Source organism: Haliaeetus leucocephalus, unplaced genomic scaffold, assembly GCF_000737465.1.
Source record: "Haliaeetus leucocephalus isolate CR32 unplaced genomic scaffold, Haliaeetus_leucocephalus-4.0 Scaffold473, whole genome shotgun sequence".
Lineage (NCBI taxonomy): Eukaryota > Metazoa > Chordata > Aves > Accipitriformes > Accipitridae > Haliaeetus > Haliaeetus leucocephalus.
The window spans coordinates 2,221,381-2,239,611 of record NW_010972909.1 but is presented as its reverse complement, the minus strand read 5'-3'; the positions used below and the strand labels follow the sequence as shown (position 1 = coordinate 2,239,611).

At 39.1% G+C, this 18,231-nt stretch overlaps 1 protein-coding gene across 3 annotated transcripts in view; it reads left to right on the top strand.

Moving 5' to 3' along the window:
• LRP6 (low density lipoprotein receptor-related protein 6) overlaps positions 1-18,231 on the top strand; it is a 109,097-nt gene that overhangs the window by 35,666 nt on the left and 55,200 nt on the right. For 2 of the 3 annotated variants that reach the window (XM_010575302.1, XM_010575303.1), the window contains exons 2-4: positions 908-1,105; positions 13,088-13,284; positions 14,043-14,174. In XM_010575302.1, coding sequence (XP_010573604.1) covers positions 912-1,105; positions 13,088-13,284; positions 14,043-14,174 — 523 coding nt within the window. In that variant the 5' untranslated portion in view covers positions 908-911. Of the gene's footprint in view, positions 1-907; positions 1,106-13,087; positions 13,285-14,042; positions 14,175-18,231 lie in introns of those variants that run through there. The other variant, XM_010575301.1, reaches the window with a different exon arrangement.

Genomic DNA, 18,231 nt, shown 5'->3' with positions numbered 1-18,231 from the left:
AACAACAAAACAGAGCAAGCACCATTGACACACTTTCTGATCTGTTTATATTATATGTTACTTCTGTTTAGTTATGCATTCTGTTAACAACCCACAAAAGTAAATCCATTTTCTACCACCTGCAGAAAAAGGACAAACATTCTTACCCCCTACTAGTCTCCAACCATAACAAAGTGGTTTCCCTTGCTTCACCTCAGTTTTAAATGCAACTAGGTAACTTCCCTCCCCCCACTATTTGCTAAATAATGTTTAAACATGTGCCAGTATATGCTAACATGTTTTAAAACTTGCTTCCACAGTCTTAATAGATTTTACAGACTGTTTTGCCCAGTCACTGGGTGTGAACTGTGCTTCTAAACATGTTGACTTATCTGCCTGTCTCTGAATTTCTCTGGAAAAAAAGGACATGAATTGGTCTTCGATCAAATCCACTTCACTGCCTCACATGCAACTGCTATGTCCACTATAAGTCCACACACCTTCTTTTTCATTTCCCCCACAATGCTCTGACCTGTGTTAATGAGGCTGTTGTACTTTTATGATAGGCTGTAATATCTATCATCACTGTTTAATGTGGAATTCTGAGATTATTTTTGAGATCTGTTGGATATCCCCACCTTTCTCACTTGACCTAAGGAAAGAAAGAAACGTATGGAAGTATAATGTGTCATCGTACTGTGGGTTTGTCTTAAGTTGTTTTTCTTCAGCGTTTTGTAAAGTAACTTTGTTCTGTTGTGTTTCACAGGACATGTGTACCTTACCCAGTAGAACAGAGCTCCACAGACACTGTCTCTGCAGAATAGAGAGTGCCTTTGCCTTTACTGAATGTTGTAGCCAATGTTCCAGTTGTAGATTTATAAGTGATTGCTTTCTTTTTTTGTCTTTTCTCTTTTTAAAATAATTATAGGTTCATGTATTGGACAGACTGGGGAGAAGTGCCAAAGATAGAACGTGCTGGGATGGATGGTTCAAGCCGCTCCATTATAGTTAACACTGACATATATTGGCCAAATGGACTGACGTTGGATTATGAGGAACAGAAACTTTACTGGGCAGATGCTAAACTGAATTTCATCCACAAATCAAATCTGGATGGAAGTCACAGGTAAGAAGTTTTTGTTTGATGTATGTAATCCAGTGCTTTTCTTAGAAGATGTTGATTAAGCAACATCATAAGCTGTGTTTCAGGGAATTGTCATGTTAGCACTTGCAAAATTTTAAGCAAACTAGTGCTGTCAGAAACTTTTATCCGTCCTCATCCTCCCCTTTCCGACACTGTGAAGTTGAATGCGTGCTCCTCTTTGGGGTATCCTGTAACTCTCACTAAGTCTTTTCTCGGAACCAGTCCCATAAAGAAATCCTTGAATACTATTCTTAATTGTGTAAGACTATATAGCAAAAATGTTCCTTTTCAGTAGGTCTTCTGTGTTCTGTTGCTGAGGCATTCAGAAATGCAGAAAATGATCTGAAAAAATGGATCATTATATACTAGTATTTCAGTTTCATTAATCCTAGGGATGGGAAATGAGTGGAAAACAGTCTTTACAGAGAACTGTGATAAAACGACTATTTTCGTCTAACAGTTTTATAGTGATGATGTAATTCTTTTTGATCCAGTTACGGCTACTTCTTAATTAAGGCTATAACTGGTACTTTGTATATATGCATTTATCCCTAATTTGGGCAATGACCCTCTTCATTAAATGAGATAGCTTTGACAAGTGTTGTTTGCATGCACAAATGAATCACAGTTAGTTTGTGCCCAAGGTATCATATAGAGAGATGATTTTTTGAGGTTGTTGTTTGCAAATTTTTGTGATGCTTCAGCTGGTTTATCTGGGCATGAAATATCCTTTCTTGTGCTCTTCATTCTGAACTCTTAGGGACTTGTCCCTTCTTTCACTACAAATGTTAATTTGGCATAAAGAAATCAATCATATTGACAAAATAGGTGTTTTGTGTGGACTTGAGTAGGAACATAGGCAGCATGCATGAAATATATCCACTATCTTCCTGTGGTATTTATTTTGAACTCCACAGTTTCTTGTAACGCTGGTTTGAAAGGTTACGTCATTTTCTTCTTAAATTCTGCCTGTTAAGAGACCAAAAGTTCATGCAGTATTTTTGTAACTGTGTTTGTTCATAGAAACTAATAGGAGTTGGATACAGTTTTAATTTGTGTCTTTGGATATAAATGTTATAAATAGCGTTGTTAATTCAAACCATGGAGATATGGATATCTATTTTGAAGTAGTCCTTCATTTTCTGTTTATTTCACAAGAAAGAAAACTTAATAGTACCAAAAAAGAGAGAAGTATTTCACAGTTATACTTTCTTTAAAAAAGGAATACTGTCACACAAGTTTTCAAGTAATAGAGAGAAAGTGATAGGAATTATCATGTGCAATAGTAGCTTGAGTCTTTTTAAATTTTTTTTTTTTTTAAATTGGTACTGGTTAACTGGAATACCCTAAGATCTCTCTGTTAAATATTATTTATAACGTTTTATATCTCCCATTATAAGAATAGAGAGATCATGAAACCAGATGTGCAACACAACTTTAAAAAGTCACCTTGACTGAAAGCAATCACATGTGGGGCTCAATGTGACAGCTTGCCACCTGAAAAATTTCAGTCCAAATGTGGAATTCTCATACAAATATGAAATGCTCACTGTTGCTGTAAGAAGTAACAGAAAGAAGCAACACCAAAACAACCCCACTCTCCAAACAATAACACCAGTGAGAAGAAAGTACCACTCCAAAATGACTGCTGATATCACACCTAAAATGCACTTCAGTGGCTTTGTCCAACAGGCTAATTTGGTGGCTCATTTTATTCTTGAGAGACCCCTCTTTGTGCTCTTCTATTTATATGAGAGGGAAAGGACTACCTTAGTATAGCAACACACCACTGCAGTCTGGCTGATGCCCTTCTAGGAAGAGAGTGTGTATCGGGTGCTGCATTAAATGGTACTGCTTTCAATAGCACTCCCTGGAAATGATGCAGGATGGAGAGATGTTTTTTGAAATGTTAATTGCTTGAAAAGTGTCCACTGATCAAAAATTGACACCACCACCATCCAAATTGGTATTTATGTTTTTCCTACGGAGCACAAACCTCCTTGTTCTTATCTAGTGTCTCCAGTCTTCCTGGCTCCAGACCTACTTCAGTATTTCCTGCTGGCACTACTGCATTTTCAATCTTCTCTTGCTACTAGCTTCTTTGCAGTTTTCCCCTTACTGGTGGTCTGTGGCACAGCAGTGCAGATATACTTGGTTTTGGTATTTTGTTTTTATTTTAATGGTGTTTATTCCCTGGTCTGCCTTTGGCTAACCTGGAAGTGATTAATTCTAGAGATGAGACTGTGAAGGTGCCGATCTTTCTTGGTGTGAGGGGCTGACCAACCTGACCAATTGTCTGTCTGCAGAGAGCTGCATCTAACAGCTGTCTCATGACATAGAATTGAAGTCACCTGGGTCCCAGTAGTTATCTCATTCCAGAGTAAATTCTCTGGAATTGGTAAAACCTGTAATAAAGACCTGTATAGACAAGTAATTTAGATTTTTAGATCTACTAATTCTTTCTTACACATTCATTAAAACCAAAGCAATTAGTCTAATACTTTAGAGTTGTTGGTTTTATTTTTTAAACTGATACTGAAATGTATTATTTAAACCGATACTGAAATGTATCAGAAATATTTCATGGCAGTATGCTAATGTGTTACCATTTGAGGGGGAGAAAGGGAAATCATTGTTAGAGAGGAAAGCACATATGACTTCCCTTAAGTGCTCAGAAGTGCACATCACTTCTAACAGCACCTGTTTTTCCCTAGGCATGTGAGAAAGTTCTAAAGAATCAGAAAATAGTCAACATCTGTATCTAGGCAGTTTTGTTTTGTTTTTTTTATTCTTTGCAATTACATCATTGGGAGGGGAAAAAAAAAGGGAAAGAATTGCAGAAGTTAAGCTGTTCTACAATGGGGTTTTATGTATTTTTTTTTCTCTGCTGTGACCTCTTAGCTTCTGCCTGTCTTAAGAAAAAAGATCTTCTGGGACTGTCCGAAGTGATTCTTTTTTGTTTAATACTGTCTTTCAGTTATTTAGCAAATTCACCTTTCTCAATATGATATTTTACAGCTGTAATTCTGTATTTTTGTATATGTCTCTTAATCATTTTATTCATCTTTTTCAATAACTGATTTTCTAATACTAAAAAAGAAAAGACAATTTCTAATTCTGCAGACAAAACAAAACTCCTTGAGATCTTCCTTTTAAGTGGGGAAAAAAAACCCAAACCCACAAAGCCTTCAGTCTTTTCTCCTAGTCATCACCATTCCCCCCCCCAAAAAAAGAGAAACTAATCAGATTTTTCTGTGAACGGTAGAACTAATAACATCTGGGTTTAGAAAGATTTCTACTTATTCCTCCACCCCAGGAGCAATCCCTCTGGTTTCCCTCTGTATGTTCCTATGTCCCTTGCACGCATGCATGTGCGTGCACATGCCGCCTCCTTTTTCCTCCCTCCTTGCCATCCCTCAAATGCACCCATGGCTCCTTACAGTCCTTTACCCAGCGTTATCCCTTCCTCCTGTCTGTGTCCCCTGTGCACTCTTGCTGGGTCTGGCAGCTCAACAAAGTGTTCCTGGGCAGCTTATTTCAGCTGCTCCTCCTGTCAGGTGGGTCAAATACAGGGGGTTTAGGGTCACTTGTGTCTTTACAGCCATCCATTTGGTAAGGAAACCTTATAAAAAGTAAAAAAAAAAAAAAAAAAATCTCTTTGTGATCCCTGCTTTCCTGAGTGGTTGGCCAAGAGATACAAGATGCATTGGGGTATGGAGTTGGAGGAGATGGATACTGTACAGACACAGCTAGAATGATCAAATAGCCTTGTTTCCATGTGAAAAAATGACATTGTATGATGAGGCTGACTTTTTTCCATCACTGCCTTTTAAAATCCCTTTTTTGGTGGGCCACCTTTGAGAGTCATTTTCCTTAAGAGTGAAGAATGGGGGAAGACAAGATCATTATCATTGAGTACATAATCTAACTGAAAACAGACTTTTTGGCTTATTTAGAAACTGCTAGTCTTGGTTATTTGTTCTTGATATTTAGACCATTCTGCTAACTGCTGTTTTATATTTAGAAAGTAAGTTTAATTTTTTTGTTGCTATCTAAATTTGTCTTGATTAAAACAGGGGTTTTTTTGTTGGTTTTTTTTTTTATCCTTGCGAAGTGTTACTAGTTTTTCTGCTGCTCTACCTACTGTCAACATGTCTGGGAAAATATGCTTCTGGAAGCTGAAGCTATTGCAGAAATGAAAAAGGCAATTGAGTTATTGAAAGACATATAGCTTCATAAAAATACAATATTCTAGATCTGAATAGTTTTGGTAACTTTCAGCAAAGGAAGCAGATGAGTAAAAATTTGATCTGTCAAGTTTTTTTTGTGTTGCATAATGTGAGGTGGGAAAGAGTCTATAGCAGATGAATGTGATTGTAAAAGCTTCGTGTAAAGCAGGATAACATGAGTTTTAATTGCTTTGGGGGAAGTGAGAAATAGCAGGAACTAACATCTTTATATCAAAAAAGAATTTCAGACAGTTCAAAGAAAACTGCTTTTGTCGTTTGGGTGGTGAGAGAGAATACAATGTAAATAGGAAAATATTTTAATTAGTGTCACTGACAGTATTAAAGTGTTGAGTTTCAGACCTCAGTGGTCTAAAATTTGGAATGAGTGAAAGGGAAACATTCTTGGCATATTTCTAAAATCTGGAGGAAATCCATAACTTTTTTTTTTGTCTTTTTATTCCTGTAGTCTGACTATCACGTCTCTACACCTGGCACTACACAAGAATTAAAGATTTATATGTCAGAGAAGGACATTGATATGCATGGATGCTTTGCTGCTTGCTTGCAGGGGTCTGGATAGTGGAAGAGTACAGTAGGCAGGTGGGAGGAATATGCAAGGGGTGAAACAAAGGAGGCCTTGATTTTATTTTTTTATTATTATTATTTTTTTGTTACCTCTTCGGACAGGACCTAGATAAGCTCCCTTTGGAGTCAGTGAGCCTCTGCATCAAAACTAGTGCGCAGCATGACAGCACTGGCAGTAGCACTCAGTAGATATGTGGTAGAGTCATAAATTCATGGAAAAAACCTCTACAGCAAATTTTACAAGGATGATGTATCATTTGTTACCTGCTAGCCCTGGGACTTATTAGCCATAGCTACTCCAGTGATGGGCTCATTAGAATAACGAGGAAGAGCACAGAAGTTGATGACTAATGCCCTTGGTTTGCCAGAGAGAGGAAGGAACGAACAGTTTTTCATGTCAGAATGTAATAATTAAAAAATTAAATTGGTGCATAGAAGAGATGGTTTTGTTTTTTTGCAGCTCTCGCCCCACTCTTATCAGAGCGAACAGTTGCTTTTTGTGGGACTAATTAAACAAAACTGAATTGCAGACAGCTCTCCTGTGAGTAGAGTACCCGAGATAGGTTGGCCTGCTAAGGCAGCTCTTGAATTAATTTTCTCTTCCTTTACCCTGCAGCAGCAGTTCTAATTAATAAGTTAACACATTACTGGCTGAAGGGAAATGCACTTACAAGGTCCCCCAGGAAGTGTTTGTGCTAATGAGATGGGTTTTGAGGCCACTGTAAGAAAACATACTTCCAGCAACTGTCAGAAAGCTGGGAAGCTCTTGCAAGGAGGTGAATGTCTTAAGTTTGCACTTGAGCATTGATTTTTCCAGTTTCTGTTTTCAAGCATCAGCTCATGTCTGTCTGCCAGATGATTAGCTGCCGATTTGATGAAACAGTAAAAATACTGTGTCCCTGCATTTAGAAGAGTTTCTTTTTCATTATTTGCATATAATGTGTACAATGTATGACATTACGTGCAAGGTATAAAATATTGCATTCTGCGTATATCTTTGTGTAGATTTCTGAGAGATAAAAAATGCTTAATACCCTCAAGCAGTGAAGAGGAACCAGTCTATGGTGAAAAGCCTGTTTCAGTACCTCACCAAAACATTACAGGCCAGTGCAGAAGACGAATAGTGCCCTAATTAAAGCTGCTAGAGAATCCTGCATAAGCAGAATTAATTAGATTATTTGGACACAGAGCTAGGGTGAATTTCCTGGTTCTTCCCCAAGGTGCTTCTGAAATAAAATGCTGGAAAGGTGGAGTTTCAAAACATCTGTAGTTGACTCTGTGTGAGATACACATATGCTGTGTATATACCTAGAGTCACTAGGTCACAGGTCACTGCATATTTCTAGACTTTAAATAAAAATATGTAGTACAGGGTGATTAGCCCAGGTGGATCAACAGAACAGCAAATCGATACTGCTTCTAAGACCTGAGATGGCAGATGCAGAATAAGGTCAGGATCACAGCCCTGCTGAAAGCAAAGGAAGAGCAGCTTCAGTTAGGAAGGACACAGACCACTCTGCAGATAGCGGACTGGTGCACCTCCTCCTAAACTCCCTCATCCCCTTCTGCTGGCTTCCCAGTCTCCTCCCGTCTTGCCGGAGGCCTCTCATCTACACTGCCGATCATGGTGGTGTTTGCCTGAAAAATGACCTGCTGAATGACTTTGTTTCTCAACCACGGTTTTACTCCTGATTGACTTTTTCAGACCTTCATTGAAGGTGGGATTTGAAATCTCATCACTAGACCTGCTATTTGTTACATACACTTTCTGGAAACACGTAGCAATCGTCGCTTAAAGAAGTGGCAAAAGAGAAAATATTTTAGTTTTAAAAGACAGTATTATATCGCACAAGTCATGTTTCCTGTTTACTTTCTCAGGTAATTAGAACCAGGCTTGTATTCTGATAGGAATATTTGAACAAGCATTCATGGTAAAAATCCAGCTTAGTTTTCCAAGTTTGCTTTGCAAATGTTTTTGTTAGGTTGGCAGGAGAGGAAACCTCGTAAGCCCCTGAGGGAACCGGAGCTCCCTGCCCTCCTTGTGGCATCCTTGGTGTGTTGTTATATGGTTGTCTGTTGGTCTTTCATCCTGCTTCATGTGATGGTGTATGGGATTCATGCTGTGCGTGCTTCATCCACGTGCTAATATTTCCAATTGTCACAAGTTGAAGCTGTGTAATTCTTGCAATTTCCTGAATGCTCAGGCATTAAGTAATCTGTAGATGGAGAGAAACATTTTGTGTAAAATATTATAATTTGCTTCATGCAAACCTGTCTGTTATATGCTTTCTTTAACATGATAAGCACTAAAAGCAAGATTCAAAAGACAGGTCTTTTAATCCTTCATGAAGGAAGTTGTGATGGTAATTGCAGCATAACAACTTTCTGCTTTGTTTTTCTTCTACCAAGGGGGGGGGGGGAAGCCTGATAAGAATCTAGGCCCCCAGGTATCTTTAACTGAAAATTGATCTGGTATAGCATAAGAAGGAAAATAAATTAAAATTCAGTAAATGCAGATATGAGTATCCCTTAAAGACTTTTTCAACAATATATAGACTAATCAGGAAGCTTTTACCTCTAGTTGGTATGAATTTCAAGCTCTTAGTACTGTATTGTCATTGGATGCCAGTATGGTAAATTTTGCCATAGTATTAAGTATGAAGTATTAAGACGAATTACCTTAATTTTTTCTCAGTCTTCACAGTTGTATTTGAAATGGGATTGCAAAGACTGATACAACAGTACATTTTTTCCCCTTTCTTATAGCCTAGGAGATGGTAGTAGGCATGGGATCCTCCAGAGGGACACCAGAGAAGTGGTTTGAAACACAAATATGAAAATTCTTGCACCCTGCCCTGGAGATTGAGTGCAGGCAGCCTCAGAGGTCACCTGAAAGGAGTGTTGCTACTGTGAAGCTGGAATGTTAATGGTTTAGAGACATACAGGCCAGGATGTCTAAAGTATCCCAGGTTTTCTGCAGGTGTTCTGATCAGTTTTTGAAGTTAGAGAACTGTAATGCAGCCAGAATAGAAGGGATTTGGTTAATGGAAAGTGTTTGCTTGTTTGTTTTTTATGGAGAAATGCTATTATGCTTGGATATAAGACATTATCTGTTAAAATTCTAGGGAAAAAATAATAATTCTGATACTTTATATTATCTTGATTTTTGGTGGCTTTCTTTTGGTGTGAAGAATGCTTAAATTTCATAGCTATAATCTAGCTTTGGATTTGAATGCTAGTATTAGTTGAAAAAGAAATGAAGGCAGACTGCAGAAATCCTGGTTGTGATAAAGGATATGAATTTAAAGTTAATCCTTTTTGGTCATTTTACTGTTAACCTTTATTTCAAGTGAGTTTATTCTTTGTCTGAAATGCATATTATCCTGAAGCAGGATCTTTTTTGTCATTGCTAGTATAAAACTTGATAGATTGTCTGTGAATTTTCATGTATATATTCCATTTCAGAGTTCAGTAGCCCCTTTTGTAATGCCTGCTTTAACTTGTTTATTATTTGTTTCCTTTATCTTCACAAAATATTTCACAGGCCTCTTTAACAGAATAAGAACAGAACAAAGGTGAATGTATTCAAATTGGATCTATGTTTTCTTCAGGCAGTAGAAAACTCTTTGCTATAACAAGTTTTTATGTAATTGCATCTCTGATTACCATGATGATACTATAAATAGTTGTATTTAGGAAATCACGATACACAAGACAGATGGAATTTAATTTCTGTGGCAACTGCTTGTTTTCTCTCTCTTTTTCTCTTCCCACCTTCCTTCTCTGCTGTCCTCTTCTGCATTTCCTTAAGTGTCAATTGCTATCAAGATTTTTAAGGCAAATTTGTGCCTTAAAATTTTATGTGCCTGGTGCAGGGAAATTATTCAAGTTAGTTTGTGTTTAGTGCCACCTAATATGTAGCCAATTTGCATGTTGCTGAAGCCCTAGAGATGTCTCCTGCACGAACAACGTTACTCCTTATCCTCATCTCTCACCTTCTCATCATCTCTGGTGTCTCTTTTTAATGAAACTGATCATGCGGGTACAGCAGTTTGAAGGAACTGAAGAGCTTAGTGAAGGATAATAGGATGTAGTGCTTTTTGCTGTCGTATCGCTTGTTCCAATCAAGCCTGGGCTGATAATGTAGAGGCTGAAGGTAGCTGCCACGGAAGAGCTGTCGGGTCGCGTCTGTCCAATTACACCTGCAGCACTGTACCTGGTACCCAGGTTGGCGGCTTTATTAGCGAGGCTAGAAGCGTGGAGAGCTGGCTGCTCCCCGACCCTGCGTGGGTGCTTGTGAAACACACTGTAGGTGGGAAGTGCCTGCTCCTGTCAACTGTGCGCAGCAGTTGAGCACTACGGGTGATGTTCTGGTCCCCTTCATTCACCCAGGTGTATTTAATAAATAATCGGTCAAGGCAGAAGTCAGGACCCCTCTTCTCACCTGCCAAAACCAGAGCTCTGTGGTTCCTAACGCAGATCACGCTAAAGCATAACTGCTTCGCAGCAGCCATCAGGAGGACGTTTCTTGCTCCCTCTCCCCTTCCTTTTCCTGTTTTTTAGCACCTTGGCTCTCCAGCCTCCCACCCCCTTAGGCTGTGGAGGCTCATTTAGTGCAAATCGACCACTGCTGCTGTGCTGACATGCATCATGTGGCTGCTGTTCAGCAAGGCTGACGGAGTGGCATGTGGAGTATGTTCAGAGGGGAAAAAAGCCCTGCTGGTTTTGCTGATTGGAAGTGAACTATCATCTTGTAATGGCTTGCTGGAAACAGGGGATATGGAGTGTGTGTTACTGGGAATACTCATCTTAATGAGATGCAAGAAATACATGCTGTTATATTAGGGCCCAAAGCCATTTTCACGTGATGGTACCTTGTATCTGCTGAGAAGAATTATACAAGTTTAAGAGTAATCGCTTCAAGGCTGTGGCTGTCAGTGCAGTCAAATGAAGCGCTCCTGAATCTCTCCAGATAAGGGGTGGTGTAGATAAGGGTCGGTTTAGATAAGGGTCATAGTTCACCTTATGCATTGTCATAGGAATAGATGGTTGTCCAAAAGTTGGGCATGTCTAACAGTGCCTATTGTACTCAAAGATTTATTCCCGTCAGGAATGGTGGTACTAATGGCGTTTAAAAGTCCTCTTTTTTTGTTGTTGTTGTTTTTGGTTATTTTTTAAGTGAATTGCAGGATAGTCAGAATGCTTCAGAAAAATGTGGCTTCCCTTGTGCATGGAAGTGCTGTCTTTAGTGCAGGTTTGGTTATAGTGAGAGCTTTGGACTTCTATTGCTTCTGTCCCATATGACAAATGTCATAAATTTGTCATAAAGACTTAGGTAGTCTCCAAGCCTGCTATAAACTAAAATTATTCAAATCTGAAGGCATTTAAGGTTTGGGGGTGGGGTTGGTAAAAAGGTTTACAGAATTAGAATGCCTTAATTCTTGGTATGGGAGTGTGTTGTGTCATTCTGGCTTCACTGTTTGGCTGGTAGGTTTCAGCTGTAAATTATATTACAGTAGTCTTTTGTAAGATGCTTAGCTGGTGCATTTAATTAGAAGCAAATATATACCTGACTCCAGACAGAGATAAGAAAGAAAAGATAATATGTCCTACTTTTGAGTGCAAAATATCAAGAAATAGAAAATTTTGTTTGGTGTAGAATTGGAACACTAGAGTGACAGGTAAGGGAATGTATGTGTTTTTCTCGGGAGCAGAAAAAAGTAGAAGCTTTAAAGATAATGCATCTTTTTCCAGAAGCTAAGGTGAAAGAGCAGTAATGACTGCAGTCTCTTTGTACTCAGACTCATTGGCAGAAGACACCTTCAAGTTTCTTGCTTTAATATAGTCTTCTGTTATATTTTAACAGAAAATATTTGGAAAATAAGGGTATTTTTGTCCTCTACTGAACCACTTCAGTTACCGACTTCTTTGCAAAAGCGATGCATACAGTGGGGGGGTGTTTTCTCTGTAAATGGACAGATAATGACTCTCTTCCCTGCAAGTAGAAAATTGGGATGCTGGTGTTTATAGTGTACCCTATATTGAAAGAGTAGTAGAGCTGTGTGTCAATCCCTTATGCTTTCAGTCTGGGAAGAGGGATGGTGATCTCCACTGTTCTGTGGGAGCTTGTGTATGTGGGAACGCATGTGCACCCACGCAGTTAAGAAGAAAGGAGGTGGGAAGAAGTGCTTGTGTAAATGGTACTTGTGTGGCCCTGCTTTGAGCAGGGCGTTGGTCCAGATGACCTGCGGGGTCCTCTCCATCCGAAGTTTTTGTGTGATTCTGAATAAAATGACTGTAAGAATTGAGCTACTTGAATAATTCCAGTTCTGAGGAACCTGGGTACAGATAATTAGTTTCTACATCACAGGAACCTGGAAAAACTGTCTTCAGTAATGTTTGTGCTGCATTTTTCTGATGGCTAATGAGCATGTGTTTGTATATATACATAAAATATATGGGTATACTCTTTAATTTTGTTTATGAACCTGGAGACAGGCAGTGACCCAGTTTGCTCAGAAATGATACCATTACCATAGCAGAAGATCAATAGAACTCTGTTTAATGGCACTGCTTATAATAAAAACAATAGCTTAATAATTATCATAATAATGAATCATGAAAACTAACTTTAAGGATTTCTCTATAGTAAAACTATTTGCCATTAGAGTATTTTTCTGATGGTTCAAAAGAACAAAACTAGAAGAGATGGATGGACTGCTAACTGACCAAATGCTGTCTCAGTTTGAAGTCTGCTGAGGCTGGAAATGATAGACATCGTATATCAGCAGGTAGCAGTCAGACTTACATAAAATCAGCTGGCATTCTTCCCACTTGCGCATGGTGACATAGAGCCCCATAGGTATTGGGTGTTAAAAGGGTGCTAAGAAATAACCACAGACCTAAGTAAGGATTTCAGCTGGTGTCTCTTGGCCAGCACAGCATCAGTAGGGAGCCTGGAAATAGGACTCCTGGGTTGTTCCCCCTTGTCATTCCCCCAAGTGGGTGCACTATACTTGTTCCCCATAAACAGAAAGTTTTGATCAGCAGTACTTACACTGTAAAACTTATTTTCACAAGAGCTATGTTCAAGCAAAACTGTAGTGTAAATTGTTTTTGAGCATTCATTTTCTTCCCTGTACTCTATTAGGCAAGCAGTGGTTAAAGGCTCCCTTCCACATCCTTTTGCTTTGACGCTGTTTGGGGACACGTTGTACTGGACTGACTGGAACACACATTCGATCTTGGCCTGCAGCAAGTACTCTGGGGAGGACCTGCGTGAAATACATTCCAACATCTTCTCTCCCATGGATATCCATGCTTTCAGCCAAAAGAGGCAGCCAAATGGTAAGCTGTCTTGCTTTCTTTTTTATATGCAAGTTGGAACTGATTTGCAAAAATCTTAATTAGTCTTTCTGTATGGCGGTGGGTGGCTTCACTTGCGTCATGATGCAATTTTTCCAATGCAGAGATTGGGAAAAGACCCAGAGAGAAACCAAATATTCTCTACATTGTTGGGGTTTTTTTTAAGTGCAAAAAAAACCCCCCAAACCTCTTGCTTTTTTTCTGCCTGCCATATTTATCCTGTTGTCATATTCCTTTTTCTGTTTCATGTGCCATTAACTTCAGGCAGCATGGTATTTTTATTTTTTCCAAGTAGTAGTTCCTGAATGGAAAGTAGTGTTAATTTGGTAGATGATATTAAGCAAGACTAGCTCTGTGTAATAACCACTGTCTTAACCATTGTGTTAATTTACTGTGTTTTGCATTTTGTTTTTATATATGCAACCTACTATGCGTTCAGCACCAACATGCTGAATAGTTTGTGAAAATGAGAAGAGCAGAGCTGAATCAAGGCTCTCATTTAGAGCTAAGTGCTACTTCCCCAAGAAAGGAAACGTTCGACATCCGTGCATTTTGGTACCATAAATACCCCACTATTCAACACTTGGAATTAATTTTTCCTTGTTCTGTGTTTATCATTTCCTTCTTTAATCTGTGTTGCTGCCACTGATTCTACCACTCAAACACCGTATGTGTCTTAACACATGAGATGAGGTCATTCATTATCAGAAGCATTAATCTGTGTGATTTATGTTTAACAGCTACAAACCCATGTGGAATTAATAATGGTGGCTGCTCCCACTTGTGTTTGATGTCTCCTACCAAGCCCTCTTATCAGTGTGCATGTCCCACTGGTGTGAAACTTCTTGAGAATGGAAAGACCTGCAAAGATGGTAGGCTTTGTTTTTAAAAATCCTTTTAGATTAAGCACTAAGTAGTTTTTGGAGGGAAAGGGGTTCTTCCAGCTTCACTACATACTACCCATTAGGGGTGGCAAATTGTGAAATCATGCATGCTTTTGCAGTACAGATAAAAGTGATTGGAAAATGCCCTCTACTTTTCAAAAAAGAAAGAGTCTCATGGCTGAAGAGCAGGTTACCTCCAGTTAGAAAATTTAAGTTGCAATTCTGTCACTGTTACTAATTCCCCACAATTTTGGGGGGGGCTCTGTTGTTCCCTTTTCTTAGAGAAACTGATACCTGCTTCCTCTGTTGTCTCTAAAATGTTTCTAACATTATTGTTCATGAATTAGTATTTGGCTAATAGGATAGTACAATAAACACTTTTTTTTTTTAAGATCTGTTGTCCGTTTATTATGCACACATACACCTGTAATCTCTTCCAGTTTACATCCATAAAGTTAGGCACCTACATCTGTATAAAGGAACTGAAAAGAATGGCATGTTTTTAGAGGAGTTGAAAGTGTTCCAGCCTTAAAACTCAAAACGTGATCGAGACTTAGGGCTGCAAGAGGTCACCCAAAACTGCTTTTAGTATCTCATTGTGGGCTAATGTATATGATTTTAAATTGTTGCATTTTGTAAGTATAGGTCTTGTGATGTTGTGCTGTGGTTGCTGTAGTACACTAACAGGATCAAAATAAATACTGGGAGATAATTAGCTAGCTCATAAATAAATATCTTTTATGCAGATCATCCCTGTGTGACAAAGGTAAATGGAGGAAAATCCAGAAAGATACAGCAGAGCTTGCTGTAAATAGGCTAAATAAAATGTATATAGAAATAACTTTTGTTACATTGTCATTTACATTTTAAAAATTCTTCTAGGCTTGTCAGCTACTGTTCAGTGTTTTCTTTAATTTCATGCTATTTCATGCTCTCTGCTGATTATTTCTGTGTGGCTATTTCTGTCTGTGTGAACCTTGTTAAAATGCTGCTTTTATGTGAAAAACTCAAAAGCAGCTCCCAAATTAGCCTTGCAGGATTGTTTGTAAGAACTTACCAATACATGCACAAGATGTATTTCTTCCATTTCTGCCATTACAAGGAACAAGCTTTAACAATAGTGCTCTGGGTTGGTCATATTTAGTCAGAATGTGACACAAATTCATGTGCTTTTTTTAAAAATGCTTGATACGCACGGATAAACTCCTTTGTGGCAGCAGTTAGCTAAAGCAGTTGTTACCCAATACAGGCATGTTTCCAAAAGCAGAGCTGCACAAAAAGTCCATGTGGGGGACAGGGAGTGGTGAAGGTTTGGTCACTTGCCAAGCAGAGGTGGAAAGGTAAGGCAGCAGAGACTGAAGGACTAAGGACAACAGTTAGAACAAGCCCTGGAGAGATCAAGAAAGAGAAATTGCTTCCCTTTGACTTACTGCTGATAGGAAAAGGGCCAGGCACTTCGGGTAAGATGGACTGTATCTTTTTGCTCCCCATGTGCCGTGATCCAAGTAACAGGTCATTGTATCACGGAAGCACCCACTTGCCTGCCTAGGTTCAGCCCCATGTCCTCATAGAGGCAACCTCCCACGCAGGTTAACTGCCCTGTGCTGAAGTGCTGAATGGCGCCTTTCTAGTATATCAAAGTAAATTACCAAAGGCAAGTAGAGGAATGGTACTAAAAAAAACCCAAAACAAAACCTTATTAAAAGGCCTTTAACTTCTCATGCAGAGATAACTCAAAATCATCAGTTCACTTTTTCAGCCATTCCTTATGTCTCAGAATTTATAACTGTTGCTCTTTTCTCCCACTCCCTGAATATGAGAAGCCAAATTGTATGTTCTCAGTCAGCCATAAAGTATATTTGGCTCACAAAATATCGCTCCCATTGTATCAGAAGTTTTGTTAACCAATTTACTACAGCATGTTTTCCATCTGTATGCAAAAAACTTTATACAAGAACATTTATTTATCTTACGCTTGTCAATATAGCGTTGCATTTCTAACCACCATTCTGCTATTGCGTCTTTCCAAAACACTCCGCCTCTCCCTTTTCAAGAAGAAAAATGGGGGGAGAAAATTGAGTCTGTGTTTATTTAGCGCAGTGTTGCATACCACTGCTTCTTGGACTTAGAAATGAGTTAGCACGTAACCCAAGTGAAACAACCTACTCAAACTATGCATCGGATCTACTGGTTTCACTTAACTTTGATCCTGTGCAGAGCTAGCTTCTGGGAGGAGTGTGAGGGAGCTTTGGGTTCAGCATTTGGAGCTGAGCTTACCCCAAAGTAATGAAATCTTTTTGACTGTTTTTTTCACTCCTCTCACTGAAGAGAGGTGCAGTTGGTAGGCTTAGGACTTTTGCGAGTGACCTACAACTTTCCAGAGCTCTTTGAAGGCAGAGATTGACTGGAATTTCTTCTCGTAGTTGCAAAGGCTGCAATTATTGATTCTGGGAAGGGAGGAGAGCATGGCAGTCAAACAGAACCGAACTAGCCACAGACCAGAATTTGAGATGTAAATCTGTACATGTTTGCGTGTTTACTTCCTTTCTTAGGCTGATCAGTGACCCTGGGGAAGTAAATTAATTTTCTCTTTTTCAGGTGTTTGAGGGTTTGTTCTGGTTTTCTGGGCTGTTTTTTTTCCCTTTGTACTTGCCTGTTTATCTGCTGCGAAAGTGGAGCTGAACCCTGAGAACTGAACATTTTTACCTTGGATTGTTTCAGCATATATCTATTATGCTGAAACACTGGAACACCAAGTGATTAAATCTCCATTTGCAATTAGAACATGTACATGACTGTCGGGTAAGGAAGGAGGGAGGGGTGACTTACAGGTGAAGAAAGGTGAAAAATGCAGCTAAGAGTTTCTCTTCTTTAAGATGGTTTTGTCTTCTAGCAGTAGGCTAAAATCAGACTGGTTCCTAAACCGAATTGTTTCATGCTGAAAGGAGCATCTTTGAGGAGAGAGCTTCATTTCATGCTGCGCTGTTGAGAGCACCAGCCTGGACTGGAAAGATTTTGACGGGTGAATTTTGATTGCGTGTTTGTGGTGTTTGCAGTGCTTTGGCATTGACAGATGATCCTTGCAGCCAAAGGTGAGGCTGGCTGACCCTCTCTGAGCAGTTTCCATGACAACCTAGCATTTTTGAATAATCTTGGTTTATAGGAAATCTCTTCCTCCCTCCCCTTTCTCCCAGCGTTAGTTTCTCCATTTTTTGTAAGGGTTTTTTTCATCGCACCTTAGAGGAGTTTTACCATTTCTTGTGAGAGCTATGAATATAATACACCACCACCACCCCCATCACCCCCATTTAGAAACACTTCTCCATAGTGTTTCAGGAAGGGGTGATAACTTGGAATAAAATTAGCTATTTTTCTAGTAACTGATAATTTCTTAATTTCTATTCCTCTTACAAACCAAAACAGTTAAGTAACTGAGATGTGGGCTTGTAGCAAGCTCTTAGCTTCCCCATTGCCTAGGTGAAAGTTGGTAAATCCCTGTCCCTCAAAGAAAATGAGAGGCAGAATAAGCAGTTTTCATGGCCAGCTATTCCTCAGTCAGTAACATCTTAAGCAAAGAGTCCTGTCTGAGTACCCAGGCACTTCTACCAGAGAGCTTTTACCTACTATTGTTGTATTCTTGGTAATTTATTGTCCTCTTCTGTAGGACATACCAAGATTTCTTTTTTTCAGTATTACAGGCACTGCTGTTCTGAGTTTGGCAGTGCTACGTTTAAATGACCTGTTTGATAGTTGTTTTTATAAGAAAATTTAGGTTTGTCTTACCAGTTTGTCACTGGAGTTACGTTCTTATTAGTACTTGAAGACCTCTGTCCCTGTGCTCAGCTTCTGTCTTTGCCTGTAGTGAATTTTACTTAGTTCCCACATTTGCTACTACCAGTACAGATGTGTGGTTTGTACTGAGAAAACCCACAATGACTTCAGCTGAGCAAGGAGATGCGAGTTTCCTCATGAAGAAAAAGCACTGCTTCAGACTTTCATTTCAGCCTTGCTTTGGCTATTCTATTCTCTTCCAGGAAAAGAGTCT